At 39.2% G+C, this 17,533-nt stretch overlaps 2 protein-coding genes and 1 long non-coding RNA gene across 3 annotated transcripts; 1 reads left to right on the forward strand and 2 right to left on the reverse strand.

The window, feature by feature from the left end:
• The first annotated feature begins 73 nt into the window (after window positions 1-73).
• On the forward strand, window positions 74-2,409 carry LOC131670786 (uncharacterized). The gene is made up of 3 exons (XR_009302475.1): window positions 74-527; window positions 614-1,931; window positions 2,018-2,409. It is a non-coding gene; the product is annotated as an uncharacterized LOC131670786 (long non-coding RNA).
• Window positions 2,410-2,772: 363 nt separating this feature from the next.
• LOC131670825 (beta-glucuronidase-like) lies at window positions 2,773-10,056 on the reverse strand. Its single transcript, XM_058946772.1, has 10 exons — window positions 9,828-10,056; window positions 8,155-8,253; window positions 7,913-8,089; window positions 4,948-5,180; window positions 4,600-4,879; window positions 4,268-4,539; window positions 3,809-4,070; window positions 3,493-3,681; window positions 3,284-3,422; window positions 2,773-3,214 (listed from the first exon to the last, which is right to left on the reverse strand). Exons 1-10 carry the CDS (start codon window positions 9,954-9,956, stop codon window positions 3,045-3,047), a joined length of 1,950 nt encoding a protein of 649 aa, XP_058802755.1. The 5' UTR covers window positions 9,957-10,056; the 3' UTR covers window positions 2,773-3,044.
• A 1,069-nt stretch (window positions 10,057-11,125) lies between these two features.
• Window positions 11,126-17,113, reverse strand: LOC131670815 (beta-glucuronidase-like). The gene is made up of 11 exons (XM_058946763.1): window positions 17,023-17,113; window positions 15,242-15,459; window positions 15,067-15,165; window positions 14,818-14,994; window positions 14,412-14,644; window positions 14,022-14,301; window positions 13,110-13,384; window positions 12,582-12,843; window positions 12,331-12,519; window positions 12,091-12,229; window positions 11,126-12,010 (listed from the first exon to the last, which is right to left on the reverse strand). Exons 2-11 carry the CDS (start codon window positions 15,425-15,427, stop codon window positions 11,841-11,843), a joined length of 2,010 nt encoding a protein of 669 aa, XP_058802746.1. The 5' UTR covers window positions 15,428-15,459; window positions 17,023-17,113; the 3' UTR covers window positions 11,126-11,840.
• Between the last annotated feature and the right edge of the window lie 420 nt (window positions 17,114-17,533).

Raw genomic sequence — 17,533 nt, forward strand, 5'->3', positions numbered from 1 at the left:
GAGCCTATTTTTGTTGAGCTTGCTGATGCTTGCCTAAAAATTGTTGAACCACCGGATAATGAAAAACCTTGTTAGCAGGCCATACAGTCGAAAATTATTTTCAACTCAAATATTTGACAATGTGATAATACATACATAATTAATCTTTTTGTAAATATAGAATGAATTGTTTTACATAATTTTAAATTAAATATAATATTAGATTGTATTGAAAGATATAATGTAATTGTAAAGATTATCACGAAGTTGTTGTCGCATTCCATCCTAAAACATCGTGACATTTACGTACATGATAAACAACCATCTTTGGTTATTTTTCTACAAGCTCAATTAAAATTATATTGAAAGATGTGACAGCAATGTTAAGTAAATAGTCTATCTTAAAATTTATTTTAAGCAGTTTTGAAATTGCAAAGTATTACATGAATTCATTAGTGAAGAAGTTTTCAGCTCGAAGTGGATCAATGGGTTTGAAATAATTATAGACAATGTTTATACTTGGTATTTTTCAATCCATATATATTCTGGTACCTACACATGTTTTAATTAATAATTATTCTATTCTTATTCATCTACTTGTGCGGTAAATTATAAATTGATTGTTCTTTTTTAGGAACCACTTTAATGAATTATTTACTTCATGTAATCCAGATATAATGTCTGCTCCATACTTAGATATTAATACTGGTTTTTTGTATGGTTCATGCCAAACTTGAACTTGATTATTATTCCTTTGATAATCTTATTTAATTTATCAGGATTAGAATACTGAATATCTGTAAAAACTTATCACGTCATAGCAATGACCGATTTTATGGCCCTTGAAAATACATTTATTTTTGTAAAGAGAATTACATAAATTTTTATATGAGTACAATCAAGATATTTACAGAAAATACATATACAGCAATAGTTATTGGTCTAGTTGGATCAACTTGCTTTGTATACTACACTACTTACTTAAAAGAAAAAGTTGAATCTGGATAAGTTGTTCTAAGTTCAGTAGCAACTAACCACATAATAACAGATGGTTTATCTTTACCTCTTTGGATAAGTTCCAATAAAGACTATTTTACAAACAAAGTTGAAGAAAGTTTTTCAGATCGACATTCATCAATTATAAGAAATTCCAATCAAATAAAAATAATTTCCTTAATAAATGTTATTTTATTAAATGGTGAATAACATTTCAGTTAATATTTCCAATGAAAGGTGAAGAGCATATTTATAAGTAATATCTAGTACTTCATCGTATGGATAATGAATACTATTAAAGATTAAATCTAATCCTCTCCTTACAGTATCTTCATATCTTCCAGCTAAAGCCAGGAAAATATAGATTTTTTATTTATGAACAATAATGCACTCCATATCTTGTCATAAAAACCTATTGAAAGTCTATGGATATCAGACTTTTCGTCTTTCACTAATGTAATTTTGACCTAGAATGTTCGAATTTTTTGTTGTTTCTTGTTGAAAGACCATAATTCAAATACTGATTTGAATTACTTCAGATATGTAAAAGTATCCAAGTATCTAGTTTCTTCATTTATGCTACATGGCCACCACAATTTTAGTCATGTTAAATGTAATGTGCCTTGAAATTATTAAGTTAACCATTTGTAAATAATTAATTTTCAACATAAAAAAAGACTCATTAGAATCTCTTATTTCAATGATGTAGTTATAATAACACCACTATACTCTAACTCTGTCAAGGCTGTGATATAATTTTAATAAACCCTAAGGGCTTTCTATACAACAAAACGTCTTCAAAGTTGAAAAAAATAGATTTATATGAATCGATTATCTTGGTTCTCTCAAGAGGAATGTACTTATGAATAACTACATTAATTGAATAAAATCAAAAACATAATTTTTTAATTAAGTAGTTCCAAAATTAAATTTCATGTTAACAATTTTGCTTTGAGGTACACAAATTTTGAAATTATTTATTGCAATCGTTACACTATTTTTTCTTCATACAAATCTTGGGATATTGATTTTGTTTTTATAGGTAAATGTTCAAATTCATAAGTAATGTGTAAATCCTGTTTAGTCACTAATCAAATACATATTTATGGAAAAAGTCACATTGAGCAAGAAGTGAAATCACTATTTGTGCTGAATAATTAATTGATTCAAAGCTCAAGAAACTTCTTTGATAGTTCCAAGAAGCAGATCTATAAAATGATTTTTCATACCAAACTAGACCAATGTAAAACTTGATAAATTGTAATATCATTATATGTTGAAGGTACTGGCATTTGCATAACATTTTTCACCCATTAGTTAATAAATTTTGTTTATTTGACAACTCAAATAAAACACTTAAATACAGTATACTTAATAAGCTGTTGGAATACGTAATTTTTATATGTCCTTTCCGAATACATTTTACGCTTACTATCAACGTTTTCTGACATAATTCGAATCGAACTACCGGTATTCTACTTTGTATTGTGTACTTACCTGCCTGTATACATGTTTGTATACAACATACACGTATATAAGCACATAATGTATGTTTCAATATCTACATTCATACAGATATGAAAATAATTACTTTGCATTTATTTGCAATATGAACATGCGCACAAGGTTATTCCAATTAATATCAGTGCGCAAACGCAAATTCATATTTAATTTTTAAATAATTATTTAATGAACAAATAAAAATATTTACTACAAAATAAAGTTAATATAAGACAATATTATAGAAGATAAATAGTTTTATTAAGTAATTCAATTTTACAGCTTAATAATTTTAGAAATACATTGTCAGAGCATTATAGTTTCACTTAAATTCCATACAAAACGTCTACAGTAAAATATTTTACAAACATCGCTTACAAAAATAAAGTACTAATTCATCTCAAAATTAAATCGCAGTATCAAGGCATTTACGTATAGCTTATCATCTCTTCAATTTCATTTATACAAAGATTCTTGTTTCGCCTCGAAAAGCTTCAATCAATAAATTTAGTAATAAAGCGCTTTCATAGTGTGCGTACGGAATCAGCTTTTATCTTATCTTGATTAAGCTAATGATGATAATTCTGCGATATGTAATTTGCAATATTATTTAAAGACCTTTCAGAGCCATTGTTAAAAGTCAACGAATGATATCTCCGTCGGATATGATGCGCAACCATTTTTGGCTGTCTATCTCTCGTAAAAACTCCTTTCTTGTTACCACCAACTCTTGTGTAAGCTAAAGTAAAACGATAATTTTTTCATGAGTGAAAATAATTCATTGCCCTTACTTTATTAATTTTCTTACTTTGAGCAGTTCTGAAGTCAGCAAAGTTCCAAATAAATTCACCGATAAAGAAACCTTGCTCCCTCAACTGATCAAAAGCCTTGAAGTGATTGGACATGATTTGTATTTGATATTCCTCGCTCCAGATGTATTCTGGCAACTGGAAAAGTTTGACATTCAGATAATCGTAATTGGATGCATGCCGGAAAAAATAATTGATTAAAATTGACCTCGTGTAAACCGGGTATCGTGTCGGCACCATACTCCGTCATTATCACCGGTTTGTTATACTTGTTGTGCCACTTTTGAGCTTCCGTCACGACGTTCTTCGTTATTGTATCGATCCGTCCAGGATTCGAGTACCAGGCGTGATACCTGTTGAAGCTGATAATATCAATGTAATTGCCGGCATAGTCATCCTAAAAAAGAGCCGTGTCGGTAATTACTCATTGTATATCGGTTTCGTCAAACAATACAATTTGCAAGAGAAATTCCACTGGGTTAACTAAAAGTCGGATTGAATCTAAATTAATTGATCGCACTCACATCGGGCTTGGTAGCAATGGCCATCGTAATCGGACGCGTTGGGTCGACCTGCTTGGTGTGACGCGCGATCTGCTTGAAATATGGACCCGCCTCGGAATACCTTGTCCTAGGCTCGTTGGCTATCGACCACATTATCACCGAGGGTCGATTCTTGTCGCGTCTGATCAATTCCGAGAGCGAGTCCTGGTGACGACGCATCAGGGCTAGTGAGTAGTTTTCCGTGTCGACCGATGGACACTCGTCGATCACGAGAAATCCGAGTCTTATGAAAAGTTCAAATTGAAAAGTTGAATTACTTCTTCATTACTTCTATCACTGTTTCTTCATTTCGTATTTTAATATTTTTATTAAAAGCTTGTAAGTCAGTCAAAACAGCTCAGGAACTTTTACAAAGACTTAGAAGGTGTTTCCGACGCGGAAAAATCATTAAATGAGAATAGAATTGTTCGGTATATATACCTGTCAGCGAGATCTAGAACTTCGTCGCTGTAAGGGTAGTGACTGGTTCTGTAGGCATTGGCACCGATCCACTTGAGCAGCTCGTAGTCTCGCGCAACCGTAGGCAAATCAAGTCCACGTCCCCTTATCGCTGAATCCTCGTGTCTACCGAATCCGTAGAGGTATGTCGGTTTGTCATTGATCAACAACGAGCTTTCGGTCCACTTCAAGCTTCTAATACCAAAGGGCAGTCTGTAGATGTCTTTGACGTCGTTGGACGCACTGAGTATGATCTATTTTGAAATCGGATTAATCGTTTCGCAGACGATTGGCTCGAGAAGGGGCTGTCTAACCTCCAGAGAATAAAGATAGCCGGGCTCGTCGCTAAGAGATCTGGGCCACCACAGCTTCGGCGAGTGGACTTTGACGACGCCCTCCTTGCCGTCGAGCACGGACTTTGCCACGCGATTGCCATGGTTGTCCACGAGATTTACGTCGCACGAGTAGTTCTCACTGGATCTTAGCCCCGCCACGTCAACCTTGTAGTTAACCAGGCCGATATTGTTAATCACTTCCGTAGTGACGGTTATGTCCTCTATGTACACGTTGGGCTTGGCGTGCAGCAAAACAGGCCTGAAACTCGAGCCCACGTTGACCGCGAGCGTGAAAGAGCATAATGAAGCTTGTTCAGCTATACGTGCCTGTGGATACCGGCGTAGTTGAAGAAATCAAAGCTGTAGGTTTGTACCTTGATCGTACCGTTGTCCGACTCCACGTCGGCAATCCGCCCTTGCGGCACGCTCGTCTGCACGAGCACGTTGTCCACGGCTACTGTCAAGCGATTCTTGCCGCCGTACAGCACCTTCGACGTCACTTCGATTTCGAACGGCAGATGGCCCATTTCGTGGCTGGCCATGTAGTCACCGTTCAGCCACTGTATACATGTCAGATGCATTGGAATTTCATGCAATTGGCTGTTGGCTTCGATTCAGTTAATATCGGCTATGTACTTGTCAAAGTTTACAGTTTTCCTGTTATGTACTCATGAACAACTTACTATATTACGGCCACATTCGCTAAATTCTGCGTATTCAGGGACAAAGCGAAAACACTACCTTGATTACGATTGAATATTCGATTCGCGTTATCAGAATTACAAGTTCAACTACCAAGTACATTCGTAACGGTAATCTGCTATGCTGATCGATTGCCGTAACAAGATTGCATTTGTGAACTCACACGCTCTTCCGTACATTTAATCGAATTCCACTCTAATCGCCGAAATTGGCGTCTCGGTTTGGTAACCAGAGCACACGTTTTCGATCAAATGCACGTTCGTTCCACAATATGATATGGATAAGGTATGGATATGGTATGGATATGGTATGAATATGGATATGGTATAGATATGGATATGGTATGGATATGGTATGGGCGTGGTTTGGATATGGATATGATATTAATATCGATAGGAATATGGTTTTTGATATGGATTTTGGTATGGATATGGATATGGATATCCATATAAGATAAAGATAAAGATAAAGATAGGGAATGTGGGGTGGGAGATCGATAGATCGATAGATCGTCAGTTCAAGTAACGTGAGTTCGAAAGTTGGGATAGAGATAAAGTTGGGATGGGATCGAAGGTTCGAGAATTCGAGAGTTGGGATTGAGAGAGCAAGAGTTCGAACCCTCTAACTCTTGATTTCTCGATCCTCGAACTCTCGAACTCTTGCTCTCTCAATCCAACGTTCAAATTCCCTCGATCTCTTGATTTCTCAATCCCAACCAACCATTCTTGCTCTCTCAATCCCAACTCTCCAAGTGAAAAGAATTATTTATACCTTTAAAAGTGAAATTCCCCATTAAATAGAATATACTATTAAAATATTTATATATTCAAGTGGCATGCGAAAATACCTTTGAGATAGCAAAGATTTTTTGTTACTATAAATTTAAGTGGAAATTGTGATTTTTCTCTTCTTATAAACTAATTTTTTTTATAAATTACATAAAATGGGTCTAAAATTATATGGGATTCATACTAAAAATACGAAATTTCAATAAATATTAATTTTCATATTTTATTGTGCAAATTGGGCAGGATAGACGATATTCAATGAAATTCTGATGAAAGAATCAGAATGTAGAGAAAAAAATACTTAAAAAAAAATTCTACCATATTTAGAAGTGGTGTAAATTAATTATGCAACTAAGGTAGCTCGAAAGCCTCGAAGCCGTGAGGATCATTTCCCTCAGCCCCATCACCATCACTGTCGTGGCGGGCGCACGCGACCGCGCGGCGCGCTCCAATTGTTACAATTAACTTTGCTTATAGAAATGGAAATCCTGCGTAGCTTAAAAAAATTCAGCGTATAGAATCAAATTAATCATATTTAATCAAAATCAGCAATTAAATTTGAAAAAAGTTATGTACAAGACAGTTATGCATTAAAAACCAAAATAATAATATCTTGGCTCCTAATTATCGTAGAAATATTCTTTCAATTACCAATCGAATGAATTTTATTAGATTACAATATGTTTATTGCTTCATTGTTAAATTCTATTTTAAAAATAAGCAATTTTAGTCTTTCGTCTTTTTCTCGGAAACTAATTATCGAAAAATTATCAAGTTTTTTCTGCCGATAGATTTCATCGTCCTTCTTAGGTTATATTTGGTCTTTTTTTCGAAATCTGGTCAGGATGGCCGCGGTACACCGTCAAAGTTGAAAATTTATCACGTTGTAACTCGTAAACAATTAACTTTCGAAAAATCGGACCTGTTTCCTATTATACATTATTAAAGATGTATCGACCCTGAAAGTTTATACAAAATTTATTGATAATTAAAGAAGATATAAGCGTTTGTTTTTTTTTTTTTTCAATCTTCGAAACAACCCAACATATTGTTATTAATAATAAAAATTCAATTTTCGAACATGCTTATCCTTATGTAGAATTATCTCAGGAATTGAATTCCGTTGAGCTTATATCGATAGGATAATTAGGAAAAAAGTTATAAGCGAATAACTAAAAAAAGTGCCTTTATTTGCAATAAATCGTTAATAAAATAATGTTCCGGAAACTTTTAGAAATCAAAACTATTTTTCTCATTATCTACATGTTATTCCGCGTCGAAATAAAAAAAAATCTTGCTGTTCGCAAAAAATATAGATCAATATACTAGAATGACCGGACTAAAGAGTTCGCGGGATCGAGAGGGCAAGAGTTCATGGATTGAGAGAGCAAGAGTTCGAGGGGTTGGGATCAAGAATTCGAGGGGGTCGAGAGATCGAGAGACCGGGGAGATCGAGAGAGAAAGAGAGAGAGAATGATAAGTTATATTATTTCATGGTAATTTGAATGTAGAATAAAAGATAGTAAAAGCCTTCGTTCAGTGGTTATTTAATGGACGTGAAATCATTGTTCATATCAATATAGCATTGCTGAGAAGCAATATGTCGCATTGAAAATTGAGACTTGTAAATTTTGAAATTTCCGTTCACTGTGAACGATCCAAACTTCAGACTCATGATAAAAGATGGTTTTGACACGTATAGAAATGACAGAAAAACCACTTCAATGTTTCCGAAACGTTACAAGTTCGTATACTTACGAGTTAGTTCATCCAGTCGGTCGAGGCTGAATAGTGAAACTCACCACTTGCGCGTAGTAATTGACGGAGCCGAACCACAGGAAAACCCGGCGGTCGGACCAGGCGGCCGGCGCGAAGAAAGTTCTCTCGTACCAGACCGGGCCCACGTGGTCGCGCAGCTCGCTGCTCGTCGTGATGTCATTGTACGACGATGGCACCGGCATTTGCGTTGTTTTTCCGGCCTGCGCAATATCATACAACACCACTCGTCATTCGCCTCTGTCGCGAGCACAAACGGCGACCGAACCTTGGACAGTTCCTGCGCGTACCACGCGCGAGCGTGTCCTTGCTGCGGGTCGTCCGCCGCAGGCACCAGGAACTCCCAAAATCCATCCAGAGACTTTACCTGCGACATTCAAATGCTTTCATTTCTGTCGTCTTTTTTCTTTTTTTTTTCTTTCATTTCTGTGCGCAACGGAAATTTACTTTGCCGTCACCCATTCGCGTTTCTTTTAGTTTCATGCTCCATTTAAATAAATTAGAATAACAATCGCTGATTAGCGAGCCAGACTGTCGAGACATTCACTCATCGTGGAGTTTCATTAGAGTTTATTACATTAAGGGTAGATCATCACCTCAACTGATCCGGAATCATTCACACGTGATCTGTTGATTGGTTTTCACACTGAAGCTTGATATGTTAGATGTGTTAAAATAGATTGTACATTTTTTCTTTATCAGTGTCTGCCCAACTTTAGACGTATGTACACTACGACACAATGGCGATGAATCACTCTATGTGTATATGTTTACGACAGCTATAAAGCTTTCTGAAAAAAACATTCCGCTTATCTTGGATAAATATGCGCGTGTGCGCGTGTGTGTGTGTGTGTGTGTATATGTGGATTTAGATACGTCTCATATAGCTGTTACGCGATCTTTCATGTGCGTTTTTTGAAACCACTGACACGAACTGTTGAACTTTCTTTTCGTGAATCTACGTCAGCACCTTATTCAAAATATCCATATCGATTTTTCATGTGGAAATCTATGTGGGGATTACATTTGGATTTCCACAATCTTGAATATGATGCTGTATACAATTTTTTATATGTATAAAATAATGATATTAACAACGAATTGAGTGATTCAAAAGAAATAGTAAACATCAGTGACTTAGAATAGATTACAAAAATTTTTAATTTAAAAACACTGTAAAATTAAATAAGATTTCAATTTCGTAACGACTGTCGTTTATACGCAAAGCTTAACAAAAGCTTAAATAATCTAAGACTAAATATTGCAAGCCGCTAAAAATATATTATTTATTATTTCTTATTTTGAATCATTTTTGAATTTGCATTTCGGCTTTCTAGACAATTGTTGCTGTAGTTAAAATTAAGTGAAATTCCATGAGCTACAAAATATCATTCGAATACAGTATTTTGCTCATACACGTATTTGTATAGTAAATGGAGAATATTGTATATTACTGAATATTGTAAAAAAATTGATAATTATAATAAATGAGCATGTTAATTTACTCCTTCGTTTTATTCTATAATTTGTAATATTCACTTGAAAACCTTACGAAAATTCCATATTGATATTTCAATAGGATCATATAACACATGATACGGGGTCCAGATATATAGATTTCAAATAGCAAAACTAACATTTCAACTACGAAACTGTGCTTGTGACGCACGTGCAGTATTTTTATGTGTAACAACAGTGACACATAAGAAACATAACATACGGCATAACTTATTTTCGAAATACATATTTATGTGTAGGAAGGAAAACAAATGAAATAAATAAAGAACCGTCGTACAGGCGTACAACAAAATGGATTGACAGATTGGCATCCCGGCGACCCCGCGCACACAACATACGTGTAATACAAAAGAAAACCGCGCCTGTGCGAAAGCCCGATCTTATCCAGTTCTAATCCCTACGCCGAGCAAAACTCACACCTACCTCTCTCGTTTCGCTCTCCCTTGGATAAAGTAGCCCGGGTAACGCAAGAAGCGGCGGCTCGACGCTCGCGAGCCCCACGACTTCGAGGACCATACCGATCACGTTGAAGAACCATTGGAAGGTGAACATTATCACCGTGACAAACAATGCGCACAACGCTCCACGTTCGTATTGAGATCGCAGGCTTCTCGGGCTTTTCAAAAAGACACGTACACAGTACGCACTGACTAGCGAGAATCCACTCCACGCGCACAAGGCGCACTGACACGCTTTTTTCCGCGCGAGCGTACACAAACACGTATCACCGGCGCCGTCGTCGCCGTGCGCGATGGGTGCTGAAGAACGAATCCGTTGACGAATATTGTCGAAGTGGGGGATTCGTTTTGACGCACGCACGCGCGTTCACCCTGCGTACCGTGCAACAAAGGGATATCGAGAAATCTATATATATAATGCGCGTGGCCGATAAGTCGTTGACCTTTTTATACGCGTTTACAGTATGGACGCTAGTAAATAGTTTTCTTTTTTGAGCCTTTCTGCTGATATTAGTTCGAACCTTCAAGTCCTTTTAATGGAAAAGTACTTAGAACTGTGATTCAAAAAATAGATGTGATTTTGACCTATGCAGCTGTAGCAATTTATCGAGCGAAATAGTCATAGCTTTGTCATAGTAATTGACGTCATGGCATTTTTCATGCGGCATAGAAAAAATTAAAATTAACATTTTTTTAGACGATTAAATCGGGTCGGTTAAATTGACGGCGTTTAATACGAATGTCATTTCAAAATAAACTAATACTTACCTGTCAATTTGGCAGACAGTTCAGATAAATAACGAGAGTAATAAAAAAAGTACGATATTGTAAAGGCTGCGCCCTTGCTTTTGTAAAAGAAAGAAGAGAGTGATTTTTTGTTTTCGTTTTCCCTTGATCTTAAAACACCATCTCGCTTTTTATATTCTCATACTATAAACTAGCCGCACAACTGCCAAACTTCGTTATGATTCGCTTCGTTCAGTAATCTCTTCAAGATATTTTTACTGATGCAGCATTCGATCTTCTCTTGTAAAAAAGATTGTCATCTTAATTTCCATACACTCTTTGTTTCTTGACCATGCGAAGAAGAATAATTACTTAAGGAACTTAAATGACATCACATTTACTAATATCTTATTACTACTATAATCAAAATTTCGTAGTTTACGATAAGCACAAAAACTCTTGAGATTATTAATTAATGTGCATTTAAAAATTTTGAAAGCAGCGCGCAATCAGCCGTTAAATTATTTTCGTTTGTAAAAAATAGTTAAGAATGTTTGCCAATGCCGATAAATTCCATATTTTTTATGCGAAAGACGACAGGCAGACTTATGTACGTATACACTGTTTAAGAAACACTGAAATGATTGAAAAGCTTAAAAACAAAGAAGCCATGTGTTCGCCAAGCATATGTGTACGCTAGTAACAATTATACGCCCAGGTTCATTTAGGATGGAGGAAATTTTCTTATCTAATATAAAGCTATCATTACGCGATAAGCCTTTATCTACATAGGAATTCACTATACTCGTATTACAGAAAACGTGAATACCGAACTGCCGCTTAGTACAGGCGCATCAACTAAACAAATCGTGCGAAAAGCAGAGTTTCATTGTAATATGTATTTAAATCGTTAAAATATACAAAATACGACGCATTGTATATACAAATTCGTTATAAAAGAAGAAATAAGTTCATCTTGAGTAAATGCAGACATTCGCACACGAGTAGACTGACGTGAAAATGAAACAAAGAGTCGTGAGAATCATCTGTCAAGAAAGTCTGAAATGATCATCGCACCTGCTCGAAGTAGCGTAATCCATGAAACACGAAGAAACAGTAGGTTACAACGATGAAGATTACCGTTAAAACAGCAACAATATAAAACACGGAAAGACTACAGGGCTCAATCTGGAAATCAACAGGCAGTCTTTGAATACGCAATCGCCATTGGCAGAGAGAGAGAGAGAGAGTTTTAATCGTAAAACAGTGAGATGTAGTTCTCGAGATCGTTGGGCACCTCTGGTTTGTCGTCCAGTCTGGCGCTGAGCGAGTGGTATCTTCGACGCACGTGGTGTGCCACCATCTTCGGCTGTCTGTCGCGCGTGAAGATTCCCTTCTTGTTACCGCCCACTCTAGTGTAAGCTAGAACAAAGAATCGTTGGCCGATGAGAAATCGAGCGAATCGAGCGAATCGAGCGATCGAGCGGTCGCGATGGACCTACATTGGGCGGTTCGAAAGTCGGCGAAGTTCCAGATAAACTCGCCGATGAAGAAGCCCTGCGCGCGCAGCAGATCGAAAGCTTCGAAATGACGGGACATAGTTTCCATCTGGTACTCCTCGCTCCACACGTACTCCGGCAACTACAACGAGATTTTCAATGAGACATCTAGCAATGAGGCCTGATTTAGGTGCAGGAGAAGCAAGCAGGGAGCTGACGGTCGCTGAAGTAGAGTGTGCGTACCTCGTGAAGGCCGGACATAGTGTCGGCGCCGTATTCCGACATGAGCACCGGCTTGTTGTACTTGGTGTGCCAGGTTTGGGCCTCTTTGATAACGCGACTGGTTATCATGTCGAGCCGGCCGGTATTCGAATACCAGGCGTTGTACCGATTGAAACTAATCACGTCCACGTACGGGCCTGCCTTATCCTCCTACGGAGATGCCCGTGTTTCAAACGTGACCATCGTGCTCGTTGGCGCGTTGCCGGACTTACCAAGACGCCGCGGGCGAACGCGAGGGTCACCGCCCTCGAGGGGTCGAGCGTTCTCGTGTGACGAGCCACTTTCTCGAAGTAATCCCCGGCGTTGGCGAGCTGCGTTCTCGGTTCGTTGGCAATCGACCACATTACGACCGACGGTCGATTTTTGTCACGGCGAATCAGTTCCGACAGAGATTGCTTGTGCTTCTTCAGCAGGGCTGCTGAAAAGTTTTCCGTGTCCACCGACGGGCATTCGTCGATGATCATTATACCCATTCTGTCGACCAACAAAACATTCGTGAGTCACTTGTACGAGCGACGTTATCATTAAAAGAGGATTTGTCAGTGGGAAGGGACAAAGGTTACGGAACAAGAAGTGAAAATATAAAATTGCTCGTCTTCAGAAAAATCGAAATAAATACCATACAAGACCAGTGACGTACGGTTAAAAACAAGAAACTATTGGTAGGAAGAAACTATTAGTTGGCCAGCCCTGAAGAAAAGAGCAATTGCACGTTTTGCGTAGGAAATTGAAGAACTAACTTATCAGCGTGATCGAGAACTTCGTCGCTGTAGGGATAATGGCTGGTCCGGTAGGAGTTGGCGCCGACCCACTTGAGAAGCTCGTAGTCGCGCGCAGTGGTGACCAAGTCCAAGCCACGGCCTCTAATCGCCGAATCCTCGTGTCTGCCAAAGCCGCGGAAGTAGACCGGCTTGTCGTTGATCAGGAAAGACGCGTTGGTCCATTTCAAGCTTCTGATGCCCACCGGCAAACGATAGACATCTGGCTCGGTTACGTTTGGTACCAAAACCATTATCTGCGCTCGAAATCCATTTATTTCAACTTTTGTTCATGCAATTCTACGAAATGTGCCTCTCTTCGAGACAATTTCATCAAGTCTTCGCATCTTTAGCGAATCATAATGCACACTCTTGATTTTTTTACTTTATCATTTCAAGAGAGGTTGTCAGCCCAAAAATCATTAGATGCATACTTGTGACACCATTTTATGCCTCAAGCAGTGTCGACGTCGATAAAAAATCTCAATTTTTATAAATATTTTTATGGTTTTTTCTTCATGGAATTTTACTGAATTTAAAGTTGAATTTCAGAAAACATCGCCCCTTTTTTTTTAAATTTCAGTTTTTGCTGAGCTTTGAAAATGAGTTTTTGCGCACTATTCCGGCTCTTAAAATTTCAAGAAAATAAACCAAAATAGAATGCGCAAGCATCATTTGTCATTTTTCGTGAAAACTCGGAAAAGCAACTGCTATGGGCAAAAAGAAGTGTCACAACTATGTAACAAACTCAAGTATTTTCAAACCATTCAATGAAATAACGACATCCAAAAACCAAGAGTGAACCTGGTTGAATAGAAACAGAGATTTTGCGGGATTCCTCGTATATTTGTTCGATTGAGCCAAGTAGATCAATGAAATAAACGCTAGTCGCACCTCCAAAGTGTACATGTAGCCAGGATCCTTGCTCATCGATCTTGGCCACCACAGCCGTGGCGACGCGACCCTTATCGTTCCCTGAGTCCCAACGTAAGGTCCGTTAACGGCGTATTGATTGACATTGTCGAGTAGATTCACTTGGCAGTACGGTATTTCCTTGTCGCGTAGCCCCGCGATGTCGATGCTGTATTTCAATAAGCCAACTCCGCTCTTCAGGCTTGTGTTCACGTTCACGTCGACGATGTAGACTCGCGGCTTCGTGTGCAATAATACTGGTCTGCAAGTTATTTCGGTTGATCGAAATTACCGTCTATACTCAAAATATATTTCACACAATGTGTAAGTAGTTTGGATCCACAGCTAATAGTAGGTAAAAGGAATAATCACCTGTGTATGCCGGCGTAGTTGAAGAAATCGAAGGTGTAGCTTTGTATCTTGACAGTGCCATTGTCAGCATCGGTATCAGTGACTGTGCCTTGAGGCACGCTAGTTTGAATAAGCATGTTATCCACGGCTACGGTCACACGATTTTCCTCACCGTACAAGACCGACGTTGTAATTTCCACTTCGAAGGGCAAATGGCCCATTTCGTGGTTGGTCATTAGATCCCCGTTTAACCACTGCGCAACAATTGTTTTACTCTTAGCAGTACGAACTCGGCGAACAAATAACAAGCAATATGTTTGATGTTTCCTTGTGTCAACCAGAAATTAGCTTTTCGAATCATTGGACGCAAGATGAAAACACAAAACAGCGCGTGCGCTAAGGTCAAGGTGCCGTATAATATACCGACCACTTCAGCAAGGTAATTGACGGATCCAAAGCGCAAGAAGACACGTTTGCTCCTCCAGGAGGCCGGCACAAAGAAGCTCCTCTCGTACCAGACTGGACCGACGTGATCTCGAAGCGCTCGCGACGTGGTGATGTCGTTGTAGGACGATGGCACGGGCATCTTCATCACCTCGGTCATCTGCGCGACAAGACCGTGATTAGCTCACAGCTTCGGATAGGCCGAGCGAGCTCCGGCGAGCGTACACGTTACCTTAGACAAGCGACTGGCGAACCACTTCTCGCGATGTCCTTGATGCACGTCATTGCTCGGCGGCACCGCAAAGTCCCAAAAGCCGTCCAGCGATTTGACCTGATCGACAACGCGTTGAGAATTGACTGATCTTTCACGTCCGAATCCTTCGTAGGTGAACGATGCGATGACTCACCTCGCGGGACTCACTTTCCCTGGGATAAAGAAGACCAGGTAGCGCTGGCACCGACTCCTCGGCGATGTCGCTGATCACGAAAGTCTCGTCGACGGCCTCGTCGAATCTCTCCTCGCCTTCGCTCTGTTTCGCCGCCACGGCAACGAGGGCCACGGCAACGAGCGTCCAAAACTTCAGCAACCACATTCTTTCTTTTCGCCACACGATCGAATTGCCACCTACAACGAATCCCAGTATTCGGATCACGAAATCACGATAATCTGACTTTCTTATTTGTCTCGGATAAAACCTGTACTTTTCGAATTCCAGGGAAAGGAGTTGAATATTTCATAGGTCTGAATGGTCGATCGAGTAGCTTTTGTCGCTAACGGAACTTTATTTAACGATATCAGAGTCAGTATGCTTCGTAATGTACCTCTTTTAATACAAGCGATTTTCTTTGTGTGCGCATCGCGTTAATTTTGATCCAATGCGTCCTATGCAGCTGTTCTCATAATCAATGAACATTCTAATGTTTGATCATTTCTTATATACGCGTAATGTGTTATTAGCATCAAAGGCTCAAGAATATCAGAATTTGCACGTTTCAACTATAAAAAACGTTGCTTTTTCTTCGACAATGTGCAATGGCAACGGCGATTGCGGTCGAGTTCAAGCCCGATAAAAAAAGCCCTTTCGTTCATTTAAGAACGAAGGCACTCGAAATCTTCGAGGCGAGTCGTCGCTCGAGGCCGCTCACATAGAGCAACAGGTGCAACTAATTTTGCGAACGTGATATCTCGAGTTGACAACAGTAATTTTCGTTTGACATACACCTACACGCGGCGCTTTAATATCGATCATTTAACGGCATGCTCCTTTCCCCTAACCGACACGATGGTGGAAAACCGACGACAATGTCCATATCTTTACGACCTATTAACACATATAACAATCATTATTTTACGGCTATCAACGAAGAGACATTGGCATTGTTGTATAGAGACGTAAAAAACAAGCGAGGACGTAAAACAAGTAATGACACATACATTGCTCATTGCGGAATTTAAACGCACGCGATTCTGATAAAACAAGTGTATAATGAATTAAATATAACGTGAATGAAACGAAGTGGTTTTTTTTCTTTGTGAACTTTCTCGATCGTAACGAGCAATTTTGGACAATTTCATCGGAATAATAGTTCGCAAGTAACGTAAGTGTAACAAGAAGAATATAAGAATATAAGAACACGAGACATCTTTACGAAGTAAAATTTTCATCTAATTTGCACCTGACACGCAACGTAGGTCGTTGCCCGTTAATATGCACTGGACAATCGATAGAGGCATGCATCTACCTAAGAACATAATTTCCTGGACGGTTCGACTGTCTCGATATAGGCACGGTTAAACGACAGTTTCGTCAACCAATGTGCGAATTAAATTAAATTTTTTACTTCAATTAGAGAAAGAGGTTTTTTCAAAGAGCTAAACAGACGTGTAGCCTGCTTAAGTTTTTCAAAGCGTATACATCAGCAATCCAATGGCTTCGTATGCCAAATCAATTAAAAATTATCAACTAACGACGTTCGACGTATTAAGCTGTTAAGGGCCCGAGGCCAACTTTTCCTTGTTACACGTTACAGTCGCACGAGTAACAGTGTTTAATGAAAATTGAGCAGAAGGCTTTTGAAAGTTGCGACGCTAAATGAGCAAAGAACTCAAGCGAAGAACGAATTGCCGCGGATTCGCGGCCGCGGAAACGTAAAACGCTCGTGGCACGAGAGAGAAGCAGAGACTTACGATGTACGAGTCGTCGGCGAGTAAGGGACCGAGGACGAAGCAGCGAGTTAGTGCAGCCGCGATGAGTGTCCGTCTGGGCCGGCGGCTCGCGTAAAACTGTGGCAGGGCGTCGCGTCGCGCGGAGCTTAAACAAAAGTCGTCGGTTAGGCGATAGCGATCGCGAGCCGGCGCTCGCGTCTTATCTCCGATCCGATACAATCGATTAGAGCAAATGCCATTCGCCGAGACGCGTAATTGGTCGAAATTAGGTTTGCTAATGTCGCCTAATGTTCGTTAAAGGAGTGAGAGGGAGAGAGAGAGAGAGAGAGAGGCGGAACGATTGATCAATCCCGTCGACGCACGCGCTCGTTTGTCCAAATCGACGCCCGGCATCCGCGTTTCACGCGCCATACCCGTATACTTGTGCAAGCTGGAGGCAGCCGTGGCATTGTTTTCCGCGATTCGCTGTTTCCATAATGCGCGCGACTGCCAGTTAACGATTTTGTGCATTTTTAAACGGCTCCCGGTGGAA

The sequence above is a fragment of the Phymastichus coffea genome, unplaced genomic scaffold, assembly GCF_024137745.1.
Source record: "Phymastichus coffea isolate CEN01 unplaced genomic scaffold, Cenicafe_Pcof_1.1 PCOF00116, whole genome shotgun sequence".
Lineage (NCBI taxonomy): Eukaryota > Metazoa > Arthropoda > Insecta > Hymenoptera > Eulophidae > Phymastichus > Phymastichus coffea.

Excerpts from the sequence above, each read along its gene's own strand:
- LOC131670825 (XM_058946772.1), bottom strand. The coding sequence starts at position 9,956 with ATGTTCACCTTCCAATGGTTCTTCAACGTGATCGGTATGGTCCTCGAA. Across the intron at positions 4,880-4,947 it reads AACTACGCCGGTATCCACAG|GCCTGTTTTGCTGCACGCCA; the intron begins GCACGTATAGCT and ends CTCGAGTTTCAG. Across the intron at positions 3,423-3,492 it reads CGATACCCGGTTTACACGAG|TTGCCAGAATACATCTGGAG; the intron begins GTCAATTTTAAT and ends AAACTTTTCCAG.
- LOC131670815 (XM_058946763.1), bottom strand. The coding sequence starts at position 15,427 with ATGTGGTTGCTGAAGTTTTGGACGCTCGTTGCCGTGGCCCTCGTTGCC. Across the intron at positions 14,645-14,817 it reads TCAATTACCTTGCTGAAGTG|TGGTTAAACGGGGATCTAAT; the intron begins GTCGGTATATTA and ends ATTGTTGCGCAG. Across the intron at positions 12,230-12,330 it reads CTATGTCCGGCCTTCACGAG|TTGCCGGAGTACGTGTGGAG; the intron begins GTACGCACACTC and ends ATCTCGTTGTAG.